Genomic DNA, 22,078 nt, shown 5'->3' with positions numbered 1-22,078 from the left:
AAGCCTCCAAGGAAGGAGCTTCCACCACACTTTGAGGCAGAGAGTTCCACTGCTGAACAGCTCTTACAGTCAGGAAGTTCTTTCTAATGTTCAAGTGGAATCTCCTGTAGTCTGAAGTCATTGTTCCGAACTTTGGTTTGCAGAGCAGCAGAAAACAAGCCTGCTCCTTCGTCCTTATGACAGCTTTTCACATTATGTCTGATTTTCCCCAGAAGCCAAGTTCTTGAATCAATTCTTTTTACAAATTAAATAGAAAAGGGAAATATTTTCAATAATAAAGAATTGTTGAAGAGTGGAGAGTAACCTGATTTCTTCTGTATATGAACTAGTTCCTAGTAACAGATGCACTTAAAATGTTAACAGCCCAACTCTATAGAAAGTCGTTGCAGCCAATCTATGTAAAATCAGGCTTTGGGGTTGTGATACATTGAGGTTTCCCAAGCAGTGTCCTTGCTCATGCTTGATATTGTCCAACTGTAGTATGCCCAGATATTTATAGGCTTCAGACTGATTGCATTTTATGGCTATAATAATAATAATTATTATTATTATTATTATTATTATTATTATTATTATTACTATTTGAAACACAATAACATTAGTACACAGCAAACAAGATCAGTATGCTGGTTGTTCTCTTGGATCACAGGTTGGACCCTTCCCAAGTGTCTAGGACTGTGTGATGTATTGGTGAATAATGTGTGCAGATCCTAGTAGGGTGGCCTTTTGCAGCTGACAGATGGTAATTTTGTCAGTGCCAATTGAGTTTAAGTGTATGCCAAGGCCATAAAATCATAGAATCAAAGAGTTGGAAGAGACCTCATGGGCCATCCAGTCCAACCCCCTGCCAAGAAGCAGGAATATTGCATTCAAATCACCCCTGACAGATGGCCATCCAGCCTCTGTTTAAAAGCTTCCAAAGAAGGAGCCTCCACCACACTCCGGGGCAGAGAGTTCCACTGCTGAACGGCTCTCACAGTCAGGAAGTTCTTCCTCATGTTCAGGTGGAATCTCCTTTCTTGTAGTTTAGGCAGTGCACCCAGTGTGCTGATTACCACCGGGACTACCTTTACTGGCTTGTTATTATTACAAGAAGAAAAAGGAAGAAGGATGAAGAATTCAATATCAAGAGGAAGAAAAGGAAAACATTCGGAATTTGTTCCCTGTTTTCACCAATAAAAATTATTATTATTATTATTATTATTATTATTATTATTATTATTAGTATTATTATTATGTGTAATACGCTTTTCAATATCAAGAAGAATTAAAAGAAAGGAGGCAGCTCGGGATCTGTTCCTATATTTTGGTTGATGTGATGATGCTCTAGAAGGAGGGGGCGTGGCCAGGGCCGGTAGTGGGCGGGGCTTGTGAGGGGCGGGGTCGGGAGTGGAGGGGGCGGGGCCTGTTGGCGGCGGCGTCCCTCCTGCTGCTGCTGCCGCCTCTTGTTTTTGGCCGGGGCGATGGCTTCGATGGCGGCGGCGATCGCGGCGTCTCGCACGGCGTCCCTGTCGGGGAACCGCCCGCTGGACGACCGTGAGCGGAAGCGCTTCAGCTACTTCTCCTCGCTGAGCCCGATGGCGCGGAAGATCATGGCGGAGAAGGCGCGCATCCGGGAGCGCTACGGGCCCGACTGGGAGCGCCTCCCGCCGCGGCGCCAGGACGAGATCATCGACGCCAGCCTCGTCCAGCCCCACGTCCAGGCCCGCTACGCCGCCCACCGCGGGGGCCCCAGGACGGCCCAGCCCCAGGCCCAGGCCCAGGCCCTGCCCAATCTCCGCCTCAACACCGGCCAGAAGGTGGTGCACTTCGGGGAGGAGGTGAGCCGGGGCCGCGCTCTGCACACGCTCAGGGGCACGCTTCTCCGCCCCGGGGCTTCCCCTTAAGGCTAGGCTGCAGCCACAGTCGGGTTGAGGGTGAGGAAGGGGCAGCACTGGACGAAATCAGTCCTGAAAGAGGACCAGGAGGACAAAAGGGCGCTCTGCACATGCTCAGGGGCACACTTCAAATGAGTCCTGAAAGAGCACCAGAATGATGAAAGGCCCCCCTCTGCATATGCTCAGGGGCAAGCTTCATTTGTCACTAGGTTATGTTTTCAGTCCAGGCTTCAGCCACAATGGGACTGAGGTTGAGGAAGGGGCAGCACTGGGAGGAAATCAGTCCTGAAAAAGGACCAAGAGGACGAAAGGGGGCTCTGCACATGCTCAAGGGCACGTTTCATTTGTCATAAGCTTATGTTTTCAGTCCAGGCTTCAGCCACAGTGGGATTGAGGTTGTGGAAAGGGCATTATTGGGGGGAAATCAGTCCTGAAAGAGGACCAGGAGGACGAAAGGACACTCTGCACATGCTCAGGGGCACGCTTCTTCACATCTGAGGTTTTCCTTCAAGAACACAGTGGGATTGAGGTTGAGGAATGGAAAGGAGACCTGAAGAGGAGCAGGAGAGTGAAAGGGCGCTCTGCACATGCTCAGGGGTGTGCTTCTTTACCCATGGGGTCCTGCTTTAAGGCCAGGCTTCATCTCCTTTGGGATCAGGATTGAGGGAGATGAAATTTTGATGAGATCAAGGGCGGCAATCAAATTGGGATGGGGAGACAGAGAAGGGCCTATGGGTGCATCTGCACTGTGGAGGGAATGCAGTTTGACACCACATCGAGGCTGTAAACATCCAGTGTGCTGTTCCCATCTGTACAGAAGCACAACAGGTTCAATAGAAAACCAAGAATTAGAAACAAAAAAAACTACCCTTGAAAGAAACAAGGGGTGCATCTCTACACTGTAGAATGAATGCAGTTGGGCCTCACCTGAACTGCCACAGTTCAGTGTTATGGACTCCTGGGGATTGTAGTTTTTACAAGGTCTTTAGCTTCTGCCAAAGAGGGCCGGGGCCTCAACAAACCAGAACTCCCAGGATCCCATAGCATTGAGACAATATCAGAATTCATTCTGCTATGCAGATGCCCCCAAAGATGGCAAATGTAGGCATTATAATCTTGGTTGTTCCAGAACCTATAAAGTAGTTTTGTTGGGCAAGTGGGCTTATTAAAAACAGGCCCTTCTCATGAATGTATAGCAGAGAAACTTAGCAGCAGCAGCCTGACCCAACATCAGTAGCCCAAAGTAATAAGAACAAAAACACGCAGACCAATGTTATCTCTTCCATAGGAGGCTTTTCTTTGTAGTAAAATGATATATAATTGCACTATTTACAATAACAAGGTTTCCACAACACAAATAAACAAATATACAGTAGCTTTACACACAGCAGCCTTCATACACTGGAGCTTTCTCACACGAGGCTTCTCTCACACAGAGGTTTACCTCACACTCCTCAGAACGACACTAGCTTTGGCCCACTGACTCTTAACAGGCTTTGGTCTACTCACTCAGTGCTTGGCTCACACAATCAAAAATTTCAAATTAATTTTTAATATTTCTGACACGTTTTACGTTTTACTGTACTGTTTTCTTTCTTTATTGTTGTTGTGATCTACTTGCTTTTTTCTCATGGAATCTCTTTTCAGCTGTTGCTTTGACTGTTCCTGCTGATAAACTTCTGTGAAAGTTATTTTTTTACTCATTTGTACAAAAGAGCTGTGTTTGAAGGAGGTCATGATGAGAACAGAGGGAGCAAATGACATATAATGCAGAGACATTGTGCATATGTTTACTTTCTGAAAAGGGGCATAATAATAATAATAATAATAATAATACTTTATTTATATACCGCTCCATCTCGCCGAGAGGACTCAGAGCGGATCCCAGGTAACATCACAAAACATACAAAGTAAAAAACAGCATAACCATACGATTAATAAAACAAAATATATACATAAAAATTGTCACACCCACTCTCATTTTTCCAAATAATTTCCCTAAACTTTTATGCACCCCAAGTAAAACCATGTGCTTTGGACTATAGAAAGACATGGCTAATAGGAGATGGGATATAAACATTGTAATGCTCTTTCCTTTGGATGTAAAGACACCTGTCCTCCGCCCTTAATTTTTTAAAACCCTAGCTTTTAAGTCCAGGTAAGGCAGATAAAAACAATTTAGAAATGTAAATGTAAATATAGCCACCTGCATTGTGTGCATGAGTAACCTCTTAACACTTCTAATTGCCCAGTACCGCATAGTTCAAATTTCCCAGTATGTTGACACTGTTACAGTCAGTCTCTTTACAATGTTGGCTGTCTGGTTTGACTTACTTTTTTGGATGAGCATGAAATAAACACCTCCAGTGCTCTGCCTTGAATGTGGGCTGCTGGAGCAAGCTACCTTTTGAGGAATTGGGTCCACACCATCAAATGGATCTTGTTGCTGATACATCTCCAATGAACACCACTGTTTGAAACAGCTGATTTAATAAGATATTCTTCTATTGTGGTATAGAGCAGGGGTCCTCAATCTAAGGCCCGAGGGTGGGATACGGCCCTCCAAGGTCGTTTACCCACCCCTCCCTCAGGGTCAACCTAAGTCTGAAACTACTTGAAAGTACACAACAACAACAACAACAACAATCCTATTTCATCAGCCAAAAGCAGGCCCACATTTCCCATTGAAATACTAATAAGTTTATATTTGTTAAAATTGTTCTTCATTTTAATTATTGTTTTGTTCTTAAGTGGGGTTTTTTTTTTGCACTACAAATAAGATATATGCAGTGTGCATAGGAATTCATTCATGTCTCCCCCCCCCCCCCCCCCAAATTATAATACAGCCCTCCAACAGTTTGTGGGACGATGACCTGGCCCTCTGTTCAAAAGGTTTGAGGACCTCTGGTATAGAATATATAATTTTAAGTCAGCACTACCAGTTCTAAAATTGGTGGCCCAGTTACAGTGTGCTTAATGTAAAATAATCTGGCCTGTGTGAATTACTGGGGGGTTTCTCATGTTGTGGTGACCCCCAACCATAAAATTATTTTTGTTGCTACCCTATAACTGTAATTTTGCTACTGTTATGAATCGTAATGTAAATATCTGATTTAAAGGATGTACGAGGGTGGGTCAAAAAGTTTTGCCTCCTGTTGTACTTTTTAAAAATGTTAGAAATGAACATTTATATTCTTTTTATTATTTATATATTTTATATTTATTATTATATTATATTTTTATATTTGTATTATTATTTATATTTTTATTTATAAAAACATTATAAACAAGCATATAACAACAGAAGTTGCCACCAATCATAGCCTGAACAATCCTCTATACAAAACTACCGTTCAACATAGTCACCATCAATTTGTACAAATTTCACCATTGTTTAACCCAGACATCAAAACCACTTTGGAAAAATTCAGAGTTTTGCTTTGTGACCCTTGATTTTAAAGCTGTTTTAACGTCATTCAATGTCGGACTACACAGAGAAGCCAGAGGTCCTCTGAAAGACAACCTATGTGGTTTCAGATTCAATGATTTGAATGACATTAAAGGAAGATAAGACATTTTCAGCCTTCTCTGCCAAACGGGTTCCTAAGACCATCAGACATATGTGTTTTCTGATGGTCTTTGGAGACCCTCTGAAGCCCCCCTTGCAACCCCCAGGCTGAGACACACTGATCTACACTGTTGAATTGATCCACTTGAACTGCCATGGCTCAATACTGTGTAATCTTGGCAGTTGTCGTTTTACATCAGTAGTTCCCAACCTTTGGTCCTTCAGGTTTTTTGGACTTCAACTCCCAGAAATCCACACCAGTTTGCCAGCTTGTTATAAATTGTGGGAACTAAAGTCCAAAGCACCTAGAGGACCAAAGATTGGGAACAACTGTTTTAGCCTGCTCCGCCTTACCAAACTACAAATCCCATGGTCCCATAGTAGCGAAGTCTGACAATTCAAGCGGGGTCAAACTGTGTTAATTATACAGTGTAGATTTACCCCCAGTCTAATTATCCAAATCATTTGCCTACAAGAGCAACTAATAAAGAGGGTTTGTTGGCAGTAAACCTATTTAGCAGGCAGGAGGAAATTATTGCTAAATTTAGATTTGAGGAAATGTTTACATTTCCCTGAAGAAATCTGGCATCCCTTTTCTGTGTTTCTCCACCAAAGCCTGGTGGCTTAATCAGGGTGAGCATTCCAGGTTCCGATGTTTTTTAAGACACTTTCTAAAGAAAAAAAAATAAGTCACATTTTCCACTGATGTTCCGGAGCCAGGAAAAACAAGAGCATGGAAAGTGAAATGTAACAGACCTATATGTAAGTGGTTTTTCAAAAATGTTTTCCTGTGCTCTTATGGCAAAACCATTAGAAAATGGAGCACATGGCTCTTGCTGAAAATGTACTAGATTGGTGGCTTTCATGTAAAATGACTGCCAGTGGGCCTGTTTCCTCTCCCTTAACGTTTAATTGGGCCTTGTGTTTTGTGTTGCGTTTTGTATCCTTTGTAAATATTATAACATCTCGCTGGCGTCATTTCAGTTTTAGTGCATGCAGAACCCCCGTTTTCATTTTTGTGCAGGTCTCATGTCTAGGACTTCAGTTCTGTTTATAAGCTGTTACACAACTTATGATAACTTTACTAGGTTAGGTGTTTTGATGGTATTGGTGTAACAACTATATTTACATAACAACTCCTTGTGCTCTCATGATGGATGCTACCCATGTAGCTTGTGTAGTTTAAATGCACATCTTATGGGAACTGAACTGGAGCTTGAGAATGGACTGGTGGCCTCTTTTCCCCAAAATTATTTTTTTATTCCAGTGATATAAGAACTCGAAAGAATGTATAATATCAGTTGTTGTGTTAAACATTGCTTATAGCCCAAGTATACCCCATATAACACCAAAAGCTGAACCCCCCCCCCAATTAAGATAGACTTTCCAGTTCCTTACTTTGACAATATGATGAATATATTTTCATCCCCTTAACTTCTTACCTTAAACACCTATCATATAATTGTGTATACCTAATCTTTGCATTTTTGCATTTTTTTCTTTTATGAATAGCACAAATAGTTCCCGTTCTTTTCTTTAAAAAAAACCCCCCAAAAAACCCCCTGTCTATTGACTTCTCTATTATTAGGCAGGATAGTATACCCATCTCTGTCATTTCTAGAATTGTCATAATCCAATTCTTTGTTACACCATTTTTGCACATAGAGTATTCTGGCAAATAATAATAATAATAATAATAATAATAATTTATACTCCACCACCATCTCCCATAGGGACTCGGGCGACTTACAAATTGCACACAATTGTGCCACACAACATATAAAATACAATATATCAACATTATATAGAATCATATTGTATAATAATTTAAAATTCTTTGTTCATTTGAAAGCCCCAATAAAAATAAAGTTACATTTTGGATTTTAAAATCTCTTGTATTAAACTCTGTATCTGTTTCTTTGGGTGGCCACTTTTTAAACAGTCTGACTTACATTGAATTGCTAAGCTTTGCTGCTAAGTGTGTGAAAAAAAAAAGTTCATTGCTATGGTGTTTTTCATTAGATCCCCTGAGTACACGTTTATCTTCGTTGTGGCCTAAATGTCAAAACCTTGGCTAAGATCCAGGCAGATCTAGAAAGTGGGGCAAGATTTCTAGAGGGATTTTCAGTTTTGAGGACTGAATGGAAGACTTGCTATGTTACATCATAAGCTGCTTTGGCCACAAAGGTAGTTTGCTGTATAGCATGGCAGCAAAGGAGCTGAGGAACTCCTTGAGAAATGCAGGGATGAAGGCTTGCTAGGTATGAGAAACCAGTTGTGTGTCCTCCTCAATCCCAGCTCTGGCTGCATAAAGTGAATGTTTTAGACCAGGGGTGTCAAACCCATTTTCACCGAGGGCCACATCAGCCTTATGGTTACATTCAAAGGACTGTTTGCAGTTGTAAGACTGCATGAATGTAACTATGTTGCCCTGGCATTGAAAGCTTCGTGGGCCTGTGGGCCTTGCCTTTGGCATGTGTGTTTTAGACTGGCTAGTCTTATTCAGAGTATAAGATCTGATGTAACAAAATGTTACACTTGGAGTAGTCTTTCTAACTCTGGAAGTAATAATAGATCATGGATGCTGTTGCACCATAGACTGTGATGTGGTCCAGGTTGAGAATTGCTTATGTGGAATTTCATAATCCGAATTACTCCCAAATCTGAAATTGTTCGCATGGAAAGCTGCGATAGTGAACCATGCTTTATCCTGGTTTGGAGTATGCAAACTTGGTTTCATTTATAAAATTATTTACAATACTTATACAATTACTTTCAGTTTATATGAAACCAAAAAGAAAATTCATTCTATTATGTATATTCACATAGGTACAGGCAGTCCTTGAGTTACAAACATCCAACTTACAAATGACTCCTAGTTAAGAACAGGTAAGACAACAGAAAGGGAGAAAAATCTACCCTAGGAAGGGAAATTCACTACAAGTTATTGGGGGGAAGGGATCTCCACTGAAGCTTTCTCACAAATCCTTATTTCCAAAACAAGCCACATTTTTCAAAATCCAGAACAGAAAGTGAGGCGAAATTTTCTGAACAGGGGCACTGATAGTAAAATAAACACCACAGGGGTGTTGGCCCTTCCCTATGCTATCCAAAGCGCTCTCTCTCTCTCTCTCTCTCTCTCTCTCTATATATATATATATATATATATATATTTGCCAGGAGTTACATTAAAATGCACCTGTTGTGAGGCTGCCAGAAGGGATATGTGTTTAATACATACAAATTCAACTTAAGAACAACCCTACATAACCTATCTTGTTCGTAACTTGGGAACTGCTTGTATTCCAAAACGGTCTGAAGCACATTGAATAAGGGATACTCAAGCTGTGTCATACACAGAATCTTTTATTCCAGATCTTAAAGATGTGAGCCTATAGGTCACATATATGACAACGTTTTGTCATAGAGTCTGTACATTTTTTTGCCACAGGGGCTCCTTGACTCAAGGAAAGCCAGCGTTCAGCTGGACATGGACCGAGGAGGTTGCTCACTCCTTGAAACTATCTCCTCCGCATTTTAAAAAGCTCTAAATATGGTCCATGAGGTCACAAAGAGTTGGAAGCTGAACGAATAAACAACAACAAATGGGATTTTTGTCTGCTTTGAAATATCACTTCTGGGTACGATTGTGGTCTGCTAAGGTCTAGAGTCTAGATAATAAAAATAGCCCTCCAGATCTTGTGTATCCCCATTCTGGCTCTTAGGGGAGATGGTAGATTGAAAGATTCAGGATTCTAGCTACACAGAGAGAAGAATTTGCCCCTCAAATAGAAATTCCCTTTCTCCAAACAAAACTTTGGTTAATTCTTCAGATTTCTTACATTGCTGAGATGAAATGTTAAAAATCACAGACATCTCGGACTTTTATATTTATCTGGGTTCACCTTTCCTTGGTAATTTTACCTAGTCTTTTTCTTTGGATGTCTAAACTGCATTTTCAAACGTTGAAAAGAATTTTTGAGTTAGTGCTGGAAAATTTGGGAAATATTTCTCATCTCAGGGAATAAGCAGACAGTGTCATGCACCTGTTTAGAAATACTTTTCATATTGCATTTCCACCACCATGAAAAACCATGCAGTTTCCCACAGTTGGCTACTTAATTTAATTGCTCCACTTCTTGTCCACTTCTTTTGTAAAAGAAGCTGTATATCTTGCAGCATAACTTTTTTACTTTGGTGCTTTGTGTTGATCTGTTCCTTTAAGTCATTTCCAACCTATGACCACCCAAAGGTGAAGCGGTCATAGAGTTGTCTATGGCTGAAAGTGTGCAATCCTCTAGATTTCACAATATGAACTTACATATGCTCAGCATGTGTTCTCTCTTGCCGTTTTCTCCAGAATTTTAGAAATATTAATATGCTTCTCTACATGTGTGATGTGCTTTCTGTAAACTAGAAGTCCAATACTTCTTACTGGGAGCATCGCAGCACCTTTAACATGATCTATGCACACTGGGCATTTGTTGTTAATGTCTTGCTTTTTCTCTGTCTGTCATGCTCTGCAAATGACCTTGTAATTTAGGGAATAGTACTATGCTATGATTTAATCATGCTTGCTTCTTCTGCCACAGAGTGTGGGTGTTACACAAATAAAACCCTCTCTGCCGAATAAAACTAAAATGAATCTGTTCTAGGTTTGTAGGGATTTGGAAATAAAATTGGAATTGTGCACTTTTCCATATTCACTAAGCTATAAACATCCTGACTTTAGATCCTCAACCTTATCTTAAAGCCTATTATTATGAGGCTGGGTGGTAAGAATCTCCTCACAATCCCTGTAAAACAGCTGGATGGAGGGAATTTTCGTAATTACTTCTGCCATGCTTTTGTAATCCTTTCTCTGCCAAGTGAATAATGAAATGATTCAAAACCATGCTCCTGATTAACAAAATTTGGTATTGGAGCAGAATGAAATATTTGCTTCCCTAAAAAAGAGCACAATTTTGAAAGCAGGGATTAAAAGATGAGCAAAACAGTACATGGCATGTAATAGTGGCTAGAAATAAGATTTGTCTTCACTGTTTAATTACTGCATTCGCGTTATTGTATTTCAGAATGGAGTGTGTAGTATTCCTGTCATTACTGTATTCGTCAGACCAGATTTTGGCTTTTTTTAAGACTACTGTTTTGGGGCCCTTTCACAGTACACAGTTGTTATTAGACTCAAGGTGGGTTACATAGATTAAAATAACATATATAACTACATACACCTAAAATCCACTTAAAACACATAAACATAAGAATAGGAATAGCTGCAAGGCTAATCAGTGCTAATCAAGGTGGCCATTTCATAGAATCATAGAATCAAAGAGTTGGAAGAGACCTCATGGGCCATCCAGTCCAACCCCCTGCCAAGAAGCAGGAATATTGCATTCAAATCACCCCTGACAGATGGCCATCCAGCCTCTGCTTAAAAGCTTCCAAAGAAGGAGCCTCCACCACACTCCGGGGCAGAGAGTTCCACTGCTGAACGGCTCTCACAGTCAGGAAGTTCTTCCTAATTTGCAACATTCACAATTGCCTCCAACAGACAAGAGTTCTTTCTCCCACTCTGGACATTCCACAGATATATAAACCCCACTTGCCTAGTTTCCAACAGACCTCACAACCTCTGAGGATGCCTGCCATAGATGTGGGTGAAACATCAGGAGAGAATGCTTCTGGAACATGGCTATACAGCTAGGGAAACTCACAGCAACCCAGTGATTCCCGCCATGAAAGTCTTCAACAACATATAAGATTAAAACACAATCTATTGCACATTAAAATCATATATAAACATTAACATGTCAATTTAAAATTGACTGGGTGAGGCTGCCCGAAGAGATATGTGTTTAATACTTTTTGAAAATTCAAATGGCATGTTTAGCTGTCAAATCTCTTCTGCCAGGTCATTCCACAGTATAGGGGTGACTGATGAAAAGTTCCTCTAGGTGACAATTACTAGTCTTGTCCTGGAAGGTTAAAGTAAACATCCCTTGAATGACCACAATATATGGGGCAAACTGTACAGGAAGAAGTGATCCTGCAGGGAACCTGGGCCCAAACCATGCCCCCAAGTAATGAACAAGATAAGTTCTGTGGATTTGTTCTTAAGTTGAATTTTTATGTAAGTTGGAACAAATACGTTTTAAAGTGAAACTCCAGTCAAATAGATAGATAAATAGATAGGCTTAACATCCCTGTGGTGCTTGTTTTACTATCTATGTCCCTGTTGGAAGATTTCTCATCCCTTTCTGTCCCTGTCATAATTGGATTTTGAAAAATTGGCTTCTTGTGGAAATAAGGATTAGTGATAAAGCTTCAGTCTAGAACTCTTTTCCCCATGATAATTCACTCTTTCAGGAGTGAATTTCCCTTCCAATGGGTAAATTTCTCTCACTTCCTGTTGTATCACCCCCGTTCTTAACTATGAGTAGTATGTAAGTCGGATGTTTATAGCTTGGGGACTGCCTGTAATGCTAAGCCTGGACCCAAACTATGTAGTGCTGTGATTCCATTTAACTATCAAGGGGACATTCTAAGGAATATTGGGATTTGCAGTTTAGGAAGAATTGCTTGCAATTCTCATCTGATAAAATACCCTAAAGGCACCAGATTCCACCTGATCTTGGACGCTAACCACGGTCAGCCCTGGTTAGCTTCCAGTACACCAATACATAAAAAATGCTGTATGCTATATTTTCAGAGGAAGGAGCTGAGAAAAACACCTCTGAGTATTTCTTGTTTAAAAGGTCTTATAAAATTCATGGGGTCACCATAAGTTGACAGATGACTTGAAGACACACACATAGACATACTTGCATTTCTCAGAGAGCTGTAGTGCCTCATCAACCTTCAAACTCTTAGATTCCCTGTGATGTTGCCATGACAGTTGAAGTAGAACCATAGTGTAAGAATTGTATAGTGTGAAAGGGCCCCAGGACACACAGCTGCCTCATACCAGGAGGTTGGAAACAGGTGCATGTGTTCTAATCTTTCCATTCCATCTGAGCTATGAGGTGGATGGCGGTGCGTCTGCCTTCACCAGGTGGTTGAAGTTCCAAGAACCTGACAGGTGGAAGAACAAGCCAAGCCACCTTTATCACCTCCAGTTCAGAGCCAATGCAGAATGACTGAGGCACAAAACCTTGCCTTTGTCACAGCAGTCTGAACTCCACCTGCTTGGCAGGTGCTGAAACAAGTCTATGCCTGCCCCTCATTGCTGGAGCCAGAAAAAGAAAGTAGAGCTGTGATTTGGCACTGTTAGTATCCAGCAGACAGAGACCTAAGGCCAATCACAAGGCTGAGGAAGCCGGGGGGGGGGGGGTCACTTCTCAGAGCTTGGAAGCAGGATTCTGGGAATTGTAGTCTTTCCAGAGCAGCTCTTCCCACAATCCTCTGTAATTCCAAGTATTGGGAGAAAACTTTGGGCTCATCTCTCTCATAGTTTGGCCACTTTTTCATGAAACAGGCAAGTGAGATTGACAAACCCTGCTTAAAAATTACATTTAAGCAGAGCTTGGGAGGAAAGTTCATGTGTGATTAAACTAATGTTATGCAGCATTGTTGTGATGGGTTTTCACTCCTCTAAGGCAATGACTGTCAAAGCAGCTTTCCTGAGTCTCCAGTCACACGGTGACCGGAGACTCAAATTGAATTGCATTCAATTTGAAAGAAGTGGGACATTGAATTATCTCTAGATAGATTTAAGCATATAGGAAGTGCCGCTTCTGATCCATATGGTAAGGTCAGGTTGTATCTTCCCTTTCCCATGCTGTCAATATGTTGAATGATATTCCTGTTTACTGTTACTTTTTTTTATTTATTTATTTGCTTTATTTCTATACTGCATTTTTCAGCCCAAACAGGCGACTCAATGCGGTTTTTTAGGAGTATCCTTCTGATTCTACAAATATTTGAGTATTCTTAGAAAACCAAATAATAGAATTACAAAGTTGGAAGAGACCACAAGGGCCATATGTTGACAGGGGACTTGAAGGGGTGCATTTTGGAATACGAGAAGTGCCTAGTACTGCTGCTCATGTGGTTATTCTGATTAAGAATACAGTGCATACTCATGTATACTTTGAGAACAAGTTTTGGGGTCAAAGTTAGGCATGCTGATATGACCTATGGATAAGTTGAAGGTCATTCCACAGAGAGGACGATGAATCAGTGCCACCTTCAAAGGCCAGTTGCCAGTGCTGCTGCTTCCTCAATAGACATTCAAAAAGCCAAAAGTGGCAACCATGGTGGAGAGAGTAAAGGGGATTGGTGCTTCTTTTAGATTCATCTTTCACTATTCTTTTTGTATAAAGAGATGATTTGTTGTGTTTTACAAGAGTTGGGGTACAGTACTCTCGTTGATCCTTGGATAAGACAACTCAGGTTTTGGGATTAATTTTTCTGACTAAAATTTCTAGACTTATGCATAAGTATATAGGGTAACTCTTGACCAAGATGGATGGAATACTCTAAGGAAGAGCTTTCCAAACTGTGTGTCAGGACACACTGGTGTATTGCCTGTAATCCCTAGGTGTGTTGCGTGAAAAAATATAGAGAAGTATGAAATTTGTTAATTGACTTGCAGCAAAAGTTTCTAATTAAAGAAAAGAAAATCTGTTGATAATGATTTTTGTGATGAACCACGTGGAGCAGCCGTAGATGAAAGTAGAAAAAGACTAAACTGTAGTATATAAGTATAAAGAAAGAAAATCCAAACAACATTGATACATTAAAGGTTTATATAGAACTTATATATATATATATATATACACACACACACACACACACACACATACATACATACATATACACATATATATACATACATACATAAATACACATACATATGAGACATGACGACTCAGGGCAGGTTGTATGTATGTATGTATGTATGTATATATATAAGAGCCCCTGGTGGCACAGTGGATTAAAGCGCTGAGCTGCTGAGCTTGTGGACTGAAAGGTCGCAGATTCGAATCCTGGGAGCGGCGTGAGCTTCTGCTGTTAACCCCAGCTTCTGCCAACCTAGCAGTTCCACAACATGCAAATTTGAGTGGATCAATAGGTACTGCTCCAGCGGGAAGGTAACGGCACTCCATGCAGTCATGCTGGCCACATGACCTTGGAGGTGTCTACGGACAACGCCAGCTCTTCGGCTTAGAAATGGAGATGAACACCACACCCCAGAGTCAGACACGACTGGACTTCATGTCAGGGGAAAGCCTTTACCTTTACACACACACACACACACACACTCATATATATAGAGAGAGTATGAAACTCTTATAAGAGATTGGTTTAACCTCCGGTGTGCCAGTAAAACTGAATTACTGTGTTGCGAAACGATGCATGTCTAAAAAGCGAGTCAACAATATGAGAAGTTTGGAAAGCTCTGCTCTAAAGCTTACATACACAGATTGAAGATCACGCTGTTGCAAGGAGAGTATCAATATACTTTTTGGGAGGATCTAATAACCAAGCACTAATTAAAACCTCTTACTCATCTTGGGCAACTTGGCACTTATTTCTGTGTCTTCTATGTGCCATGCCCCATGTGTTGGAAGGCAGACACTCGCAGCAGGGAGCTCTCAGTGGGTGGTTGTCTCCTCTGCATATTCAGCAATCTGAATTTGCTTTGTACATTTGTCTTCCAACATGTGTGGGACTGCTAGGGAAAGATAAATGGAAGGGACAAGGCAGGCTAGCATGTTTACCGCACATTATCCTCTAATAGGCATATTCCTGGCCAATAAGCACTTGCATAACATGTTACATAAATCATGCATGAGCTATGTTTTTTCACTTTCCATTTGTATTAAAAATTGCATATGTAACAATCCCTAATTAATAAGAGAAACATTGAGGCAATTTTCACAGAAGGAGCCTCTTTGTCTTTTGCAACAATAAAAGGAAAGAAGGAGGAGAAAAAAATGTAGCAGCATCTTTAAGACTAACTGGGTTTTATGTTTGTATGAGCTTTCGTCAATATAAATCAGGCATTGGCAAACTTCGTCCCTCCAGGTGTTTTGGACTCCAACTCCCACAATTCCTAACAGCCTCAGGCCCTTTCCTTTTCCCCCTCAGCCGCTTAAGCGGCTGAGGGGGAAAAGGAAGGGACCTGAGGCTGTTAGGAATTGTGGGAGTTGGAGTCCAAAACACCTGGAGGGATTAAGTTTGCTCTGGCTTGCTATAAACCTACTCTTTTAAATGCAGACACTTGATACACTATCCAAAGAAGTGGGCTTATAGCCACAGAAACTCATACAAAAATTTAAAAAAAACAGTCTTAAAGAGGCTGCTACATGTCTTTATTTTGTATTCTTCTTCCATTCTTCTTTTTAGGAAAGATCCAAGTTCATTTCAACATTTTGAAGTAAATATTGAAGGTGCTTCCACACACACACACAGGAAGAGGGAGATACTGAAGAGCTTCCCCCCCCTAAACTTTTGGCTTTTCTTTGTGTTTCTCCAATATCCAAAATCCCGTTTCATGATAGCTCTGCTACTGTAAGATTTGTGGCGTTTCCAACAGAGAAATCTTTTGTGCCGACTTGGATAACAGTGCAGTTATTTGGCTCTTCGGCACGGTGATGGATGATCCGATTTTAGTTTATGTCATCTGCTATCAAGAAAGAAAGATACCAGTGTCTTCCCTCAGCTTAAAATTCCAGTGCCTCCCCCCTCCCAAAGCTGCCTGGATGTTACTGCTAAATTGCATACTTCTCTGTATTTTGATGTTTTGCAGCTGGCTGCTGAGGTTAGCACTGTGACCAAATTCTTGTTTGTGTATGGGATTTTTGTCATGAACTCAAACGCACAGAAGCCAACAGAGAGGCTCCAGCTCTTTAAATACACTACTTGGGGAACAAAAGCCAAATTCCTTGGCTCCATGTCTGGTTTGTTGGGGATGAGAGAAAAACCCATTTTTATGATTTAAATATCCTAAGGGATTTATTCTAAAGTGCACAGCTTCAAGAAGGGTTAGAAACCCCATGGTCCTCAATCCTGGTGCTCTTCTTTCTTTTTGCTTTTTCTCCTTCCATTTTTTTTTTGAGTGATGCACTTTTTCTCTGGTTTTTCTTACCTTGTTTGGGTACCTCTCTCTATTCATACTCTGTTCTTCCTTCTCTTTCCTCTTTATATTTTTGTTTTTGGTGAAATTGGGGTCCAGCAGAGAGACGTACCTCATGAAATTGCCCTCCAAGGAAATGAGCATTCACTTGTTGTTATTATACTTACTTGTTGGCTTGGGTACCTGGCATTGCCCAGGTTATTTGAAAAAAATCATTTATTTATTTTACAAAATGCATAAGATTGGGGTGAACTAAAACTCGCATCATGCCAGGTTAACCCCCCTGAAACTCCATCAGTGGTTAAAGTTTGTCATGTTGGGCAAGTTTGCTCTATAGATGCATCATTGGTGGGGTGCAGTGTGCTCTGTGGCTGCAGTATGAACTGTAGCTCCCATCATGGTAGGTCAGTTTTCCTCAACCCCCTCCAGTAGGTTCAATTGGTCATGGTGGTTCTATATGCTAGGTTTGGTCCTGGTCTATTGTTGGTGGTGGTCACTGTGTCTATGGATGTAGGTGAACTAGAACTCCCTGAAATGAAGGTTAGTTTCCCTCAAACCCCTTCAGTGGGTTCATTGGTCATGAAGGTTCTGTGTGCCAAATGTGGTCCAGGTCCATTGTCGGAGGCGGTCACAGTGCTGTGTCTTGATGCAGGGTGAGCTACAACTTTTGTGATGTAGAGTCAGTCCCCCAAACCCCTTCCGTATGTTCAGTTGCTGCTTAGTTCTGCTCTGTTTGTTATGCAGACAGAGTTGAAAAGAGTAGGAAAGAGTTAAGGGATAGGCAGTGGGCAGTGTCATGCAAATTCCATACCAATGGAGAGAGAAAGGAACACTGGGATATGGCGTTCACTATAACCTGCAATGTCACTGGAGGGAGGGCCATTGCCGTCTCCTGCATAGTGTGAGCTATAGCTGTTTGTGTAAGTGGACACGCTGCCACATACACACATATGTATTTTCACTTTTATTATGCAGATAGAAAATAGATATCCTGCTTCTTCTCTCCAAAAGGAGACTCAAAGCAGCTAACACTAAAAATCATACAATATGTAAGTTAAAACCTAAAGCATACAAATGTTAGGATAGAATTAAACACAGGAGTTATTTAAAAATACATAGTTTAAACCAATAAAACTATTTAAAAATATTTTAAACTATGGTACATAAAACACAGCACCTCCTGGCTTGGTCTTTAAAACTCTCTTCTTTCAAAGCCTGCTTCAGAGGAAAGGTTTTAGCCTTTTATTGTGGCCTATATCTCCTATATAAATGCAATTGTTCATATATTTCAAAAGTGTCACTTGGATCCCATCTACATTGCCAAATAATGCAGTTTAACTGCATTAGAGTGCATTATATGACATTATAGACTCAAGTAATCAAATTCACTGGCTTGACCTTGAAGGAGCTTAGGGTGGCAACAGCCGACAGGAAGTTCTGGCATGGGCTGGTCTATGAGGTCATGAAGACTCAGAAACAACTAAACAAATAAACAACAACAACAATCAAGTTCAATGCAGTGAACTGCATCCTGAAACTGCATTATATGGCATTGTAGATGCAGCCTTAGATACCTTAACTATCATATAATGCGGTGGAATGGAGAAAAACAGACTTCACAATATCCAACAGAGAAATCCTGCTGTGTATTGGACCCAATGAAAGTGTTCTTTAGCAATTCTAGTTTTTCACAACCATGTACTGTAGTTCTGTGACAACTAGCAAGTTTCTGCATGTTAACACAAGAGACAGAGTTTGCACGACCCAGAGCATTCCAACATTTCAAGCAGTCGAAACATAAATCTGAAATGGCTTTCATCCTTTTGCACAGAGCAGGAGAGGATTCAGTCTGTTTTCATTTATCAGCAGCAGTTCTGACTTAGCTCACCTGTGGCTGACCTCTGAAGGATGCGGCTTGAAGAGGCCAAAAGCAAAGAACCTTTTCACTTACTGAGCAAACTCTGAAAGGCATACGAAATAATAACTGATGACCACACTAATGTCCATGTCTATAAATCCTATACTTTGACAGTATATTGGTTATTTGATATAGAATGAGATGGCAACTGTCTTCTTCTATATCATCAGCATCAGAACATGAGCCCCCGGTGGCGCAGTGGGTTAAACCCCTGTGCCGGCAGGACTGAAGACCGACAGGTCACAGGTTCAAATCCGGGGAGAGGCGGGTGAGCTCCCTCTATTGGCTCCAGCTCCTCATGCAGGGACATGAGAGAAGCCTCCCACAAGGGTGATAAAAACATCATCCGGGCGTCCCCTGGGCAACGTCCTTGCAGACGGCCAATTCTCTCACTCCTGACACGACCAAAAAAAAAAAAAAATCAGAACAAAGTGGATATACTGTTCTAAAACAGAGGTATTTCAGGGATTTCAGGCCACATCAAATTCTGGATTTATTTATCAAGGTAGTAGCCAAGTCCTAAATTTTGCCGGTTAAGGGGATCTTCTGGTTTGAGAAGCTCCATCTTAATTAATTAAATTTTGTCCACTAAGACAAGGCAAGCATGAAATTATATTTCAGCATACACACAGGAGTAGACTTAATCATTTTAGCATTCTGAAGCTTTTTTAATGTGAACTGTTACAAATTAAAGCTGTATGTACTGTACATGTATTTCTTTTTTTTTCTACAAACAAAAGGTGACTGGGACAGGAAAATCTGTTGCACGGTGCCATTGGAGTACTTTTTTATTCTAGCCTATTTTATATATTGGAGCAAAAATACCTCACATATTCTGCCAATAAGTTCCCCATTTACAGGACTTTTTATTGAGTGGATTTGGGGGTTCATTGGGATCAAGAAATACTCTGCACTACAGAATTTTATTCCATTTTGTGTTTTCCGACTCTGGGCGTTATGCAAAACATGCTTTGTTCTGGAAAAATCCTTCTGTCTTTCAGGCCATTGTACAGTTCCCTCTGGTCTTTACAACATTGTGCTTGTTAGTGCATAATGATACTTTATTTTTATTTCAGGATATCACCTGGCAAGATGAGCATTCAGCTCCTTTCTCATGGGAAACGAAAGTAAGTTTGCTAAGCTGTTTTCTACCTCTATGAATTTGCTTCACCTTCTAGCAGTCTTAAGTGCTTTTGACACCATGGTCTGGTTGGATCAGTTGTTCAAAATGAATGCGGATTTGGTTTTTAACAGATAGGGTACAGGTCATTGCACATGACTTCACTGAATATATCTTCTGCCAACACTGTATAAAATGGACATTGTGTTCTTGAAATGAGTGTGAATAAAAATAACATCGTCCAAGAAAAAGATTTTTTTTCTTGGTGTCTTGTTTTTTAGGCTTGTTCCTGGGGTTATTTGGGGTGCTGGTTCAGAAAGTTGCATTGGATAGGCTGTATGAGTTTTAGATGAACCAGCACCCCAAATAACCCCAGGAACAAGCCTAAAAAACAAGACATCCAGAAAAAAATTGTTAGGGTATGTTATTTTTATTTTTACTTTCAGTTTTCTATGGACAAGCAGATGGCGACTAGTAGATGCCCATATGTTTTATATCTCAAAATCTAGAGCCAGTGGGGGGAAATAAGTGCCATTATTGGACTCAGCAGGTCAAATATACCCCAGCACAGGGCTGAAATGTGAGGCACCAAAGTGTTGGCCAGTGTAATAATTATTGAAATTTAGTGTTGCTTTTTTATCATTGCTTTGTCCTTGAAGGATCAGGGAAGCACAGAGATCCATTGCTTCATGAGCCTCCCAGCCACACTTAAAACTAGATTAGGTGAAATGATGGCAATGACTGGTTCAGGGTCACCCTGTATCCCTTCCCGAATGCACACTCAAAACATGCTCCAGCTACATGTAGCTCCAATGAATAATCAGTGACTATCCTCCCCTTATTTGCAGCTAAAGCTGGTGTAGCATAGCAGTTAAAGCTGTGAGCTCTTGAGTCAACAAGTCCCTGATTCAAACTGTAACAGAGGCAACCTGCCGTGCCCAATTTGTCATCTCTCCACCTTTTGCAGCATAATCTCCTCATTTACAGTAATGCTGCTGTGCGATACAGGACTTTTGTAAAGGCTATAAAGAGGACAAAACATTATATAAATGCAAAGTTGATTATTTTAATATAACACCTGTTCTCAGTCACAGCAGTTTAGAGCTGAGGGTGTGGGGGGAAAATGTTGCGTCTTTTAAAAAAGTTCTCTTTAACAGGATTACCTAAATATAATTGCAGATCAAGAATATTATTATTCCACTCATTATTTCTCTATAAAAAAAAGACTCATATTACAAGTTTTGTCTATATTTTCCAAAATCCCTCAGCCATCATGGCCAGGGTTTTGAGGAAGTTGTAGCTCATGATTATAAACATGTTTCATTATTTTCCCAGTAATCAAAAGTGTGATAATAGTATTGTAGTGGTGAGGTTTTAAAAGTGGACAAACTGAATAGCTCTAGTGCTAGTCTTTTCTATGACATTTTCTTCCAGTTGCAAGAAGGATCTGGAACCAATTTGGAAACACAGTGTCTAGAATGTCAGTGGTCTAGTCAGCAACTCACTCCAGTGGGTTTAATTCTGGCAGGAAATGGGTGCATTGATTAGAAAATATGTCCAATCTAAATTTCTAAATGTTTTGAAGTTATTAACCTTTGTTGAAGGGCTTTGACTTTCCTGCAAGAGAAGGGGTTGGGCCACTTCCTCTCTCTGCTGTACCTCCTTCCCTGGATCATTTTTAGTCCAGAGAGAGAGAGAGAGAGAGAGAGAGTCAACTTGCTATAAGAGCAGCACTTCACCTGGACAAGATAATCGTGATGGAGGAAATGATCTTGGGAGAAGAAAAAATGGGATGAGCCATGTTCACCCCTTTCCCTACCACATTGGGATGTGTTAACGCTGCAGTTGCCCTGTCCCAACCCATGTTGTTTGAACATTTTATGCAGTATTGTAATAATTATGGTCTTAGAAAAACCTAAAAGGCCACTCAGTGTGAAAACCTGTATGCTCTGTATTTCAGTGAGATTTTAATTCTTTTTTCACTCTTGACTCATCTCTCATCTTTGTATGGTCTTTGAGCATCTGGGCTTTTTGTGTCTCACTTTTCCTGTCATATTTCATTTCTCACCTAAGCATTAGGAAGAAACTTTTGATGATATGCATTGTTTGACAACTAAATATGCTGCTTCAAAGTGTGGTGGAGTCCTATTTTTTTTGGAAGCTTTCAAATAGAGGCCGGGTGACCTACTGTGGAGAGTGCTATGATTCTGTCCCCCTTCATAGCAGGGGTTGAATTGGATGGCTCTGGTGGTCACTTCCAACTCTATGATTCTTCTCTTCTCTTTTTTTCTACTCCTCAATGTGTGTATATGTACTTTTGTACTTATAGCGGTCCCTTTTTGAATTTTCTTAACCTGAATGAAGTTTGCTTGAATAGGAGAATGACATGCAATATCTGAAATTCTAGATCTGAGCTGAATACTGCAAACAGCTGCTTATTGCTTTTCTTATGAGGTGACAGTTCTTTGTGAAGCAGCAACTGAGATTGGCAACAGAGAAGCAACAAGAGGGAAGG

The 22,078-nt window shown here is 40.7% G+C and overlaps 1 protein-coding gene across 1 annotated transcript in view; it reads left to right on the top strand.

Annotated features, from left to right (window-relative positions):
• The first annotated feature begins 1,398 nt into the window (after window positions 1–1,398).
• C1H1orf198 (chromosome 1 C1orf198 homolog) overlaps window positions 1,399–22,078 on the top strand; it is a 32,333-nt gene continuing 11,653 nt past the window's right edge. Inside the window, exons 1-2 of the mRNA XM_060753794.2 lie at window positions 1,399–1,820; window positions 19,520–19,570. Of these exons, the coding sequence (XP_060609777.2) occupies window positions 1,464–1,820; window positions 19,520–19,570 (408 nt within the window). The 5' untranslated portion in view covers window positions 1,399–1,463. The remainder of the gene's footprint in view (window positions 1,821–19,519; window positions 19,571–22,078) is intronic.

This window comes from Anolis sagrei, chromosome 1 (genome assembly GCF_037176765.1).
Source record: "Anolis sagrei isolate rAnoSag1 chromosome 1, rAnoSag1.mat, whole genome shotgun sequence".
Classification (NCBI taxonomy): domain Eukaryota; kingdom Metazoa; phylum Chordata; class Lepidosauria; order Squamata; family Dactyloidae; genus Anolis; species Anolis sagrei.
Note: the sequence above shows the minus strand (reverse complement) of the source record. Positions and strands in the feature narration are given on the sequence as shown.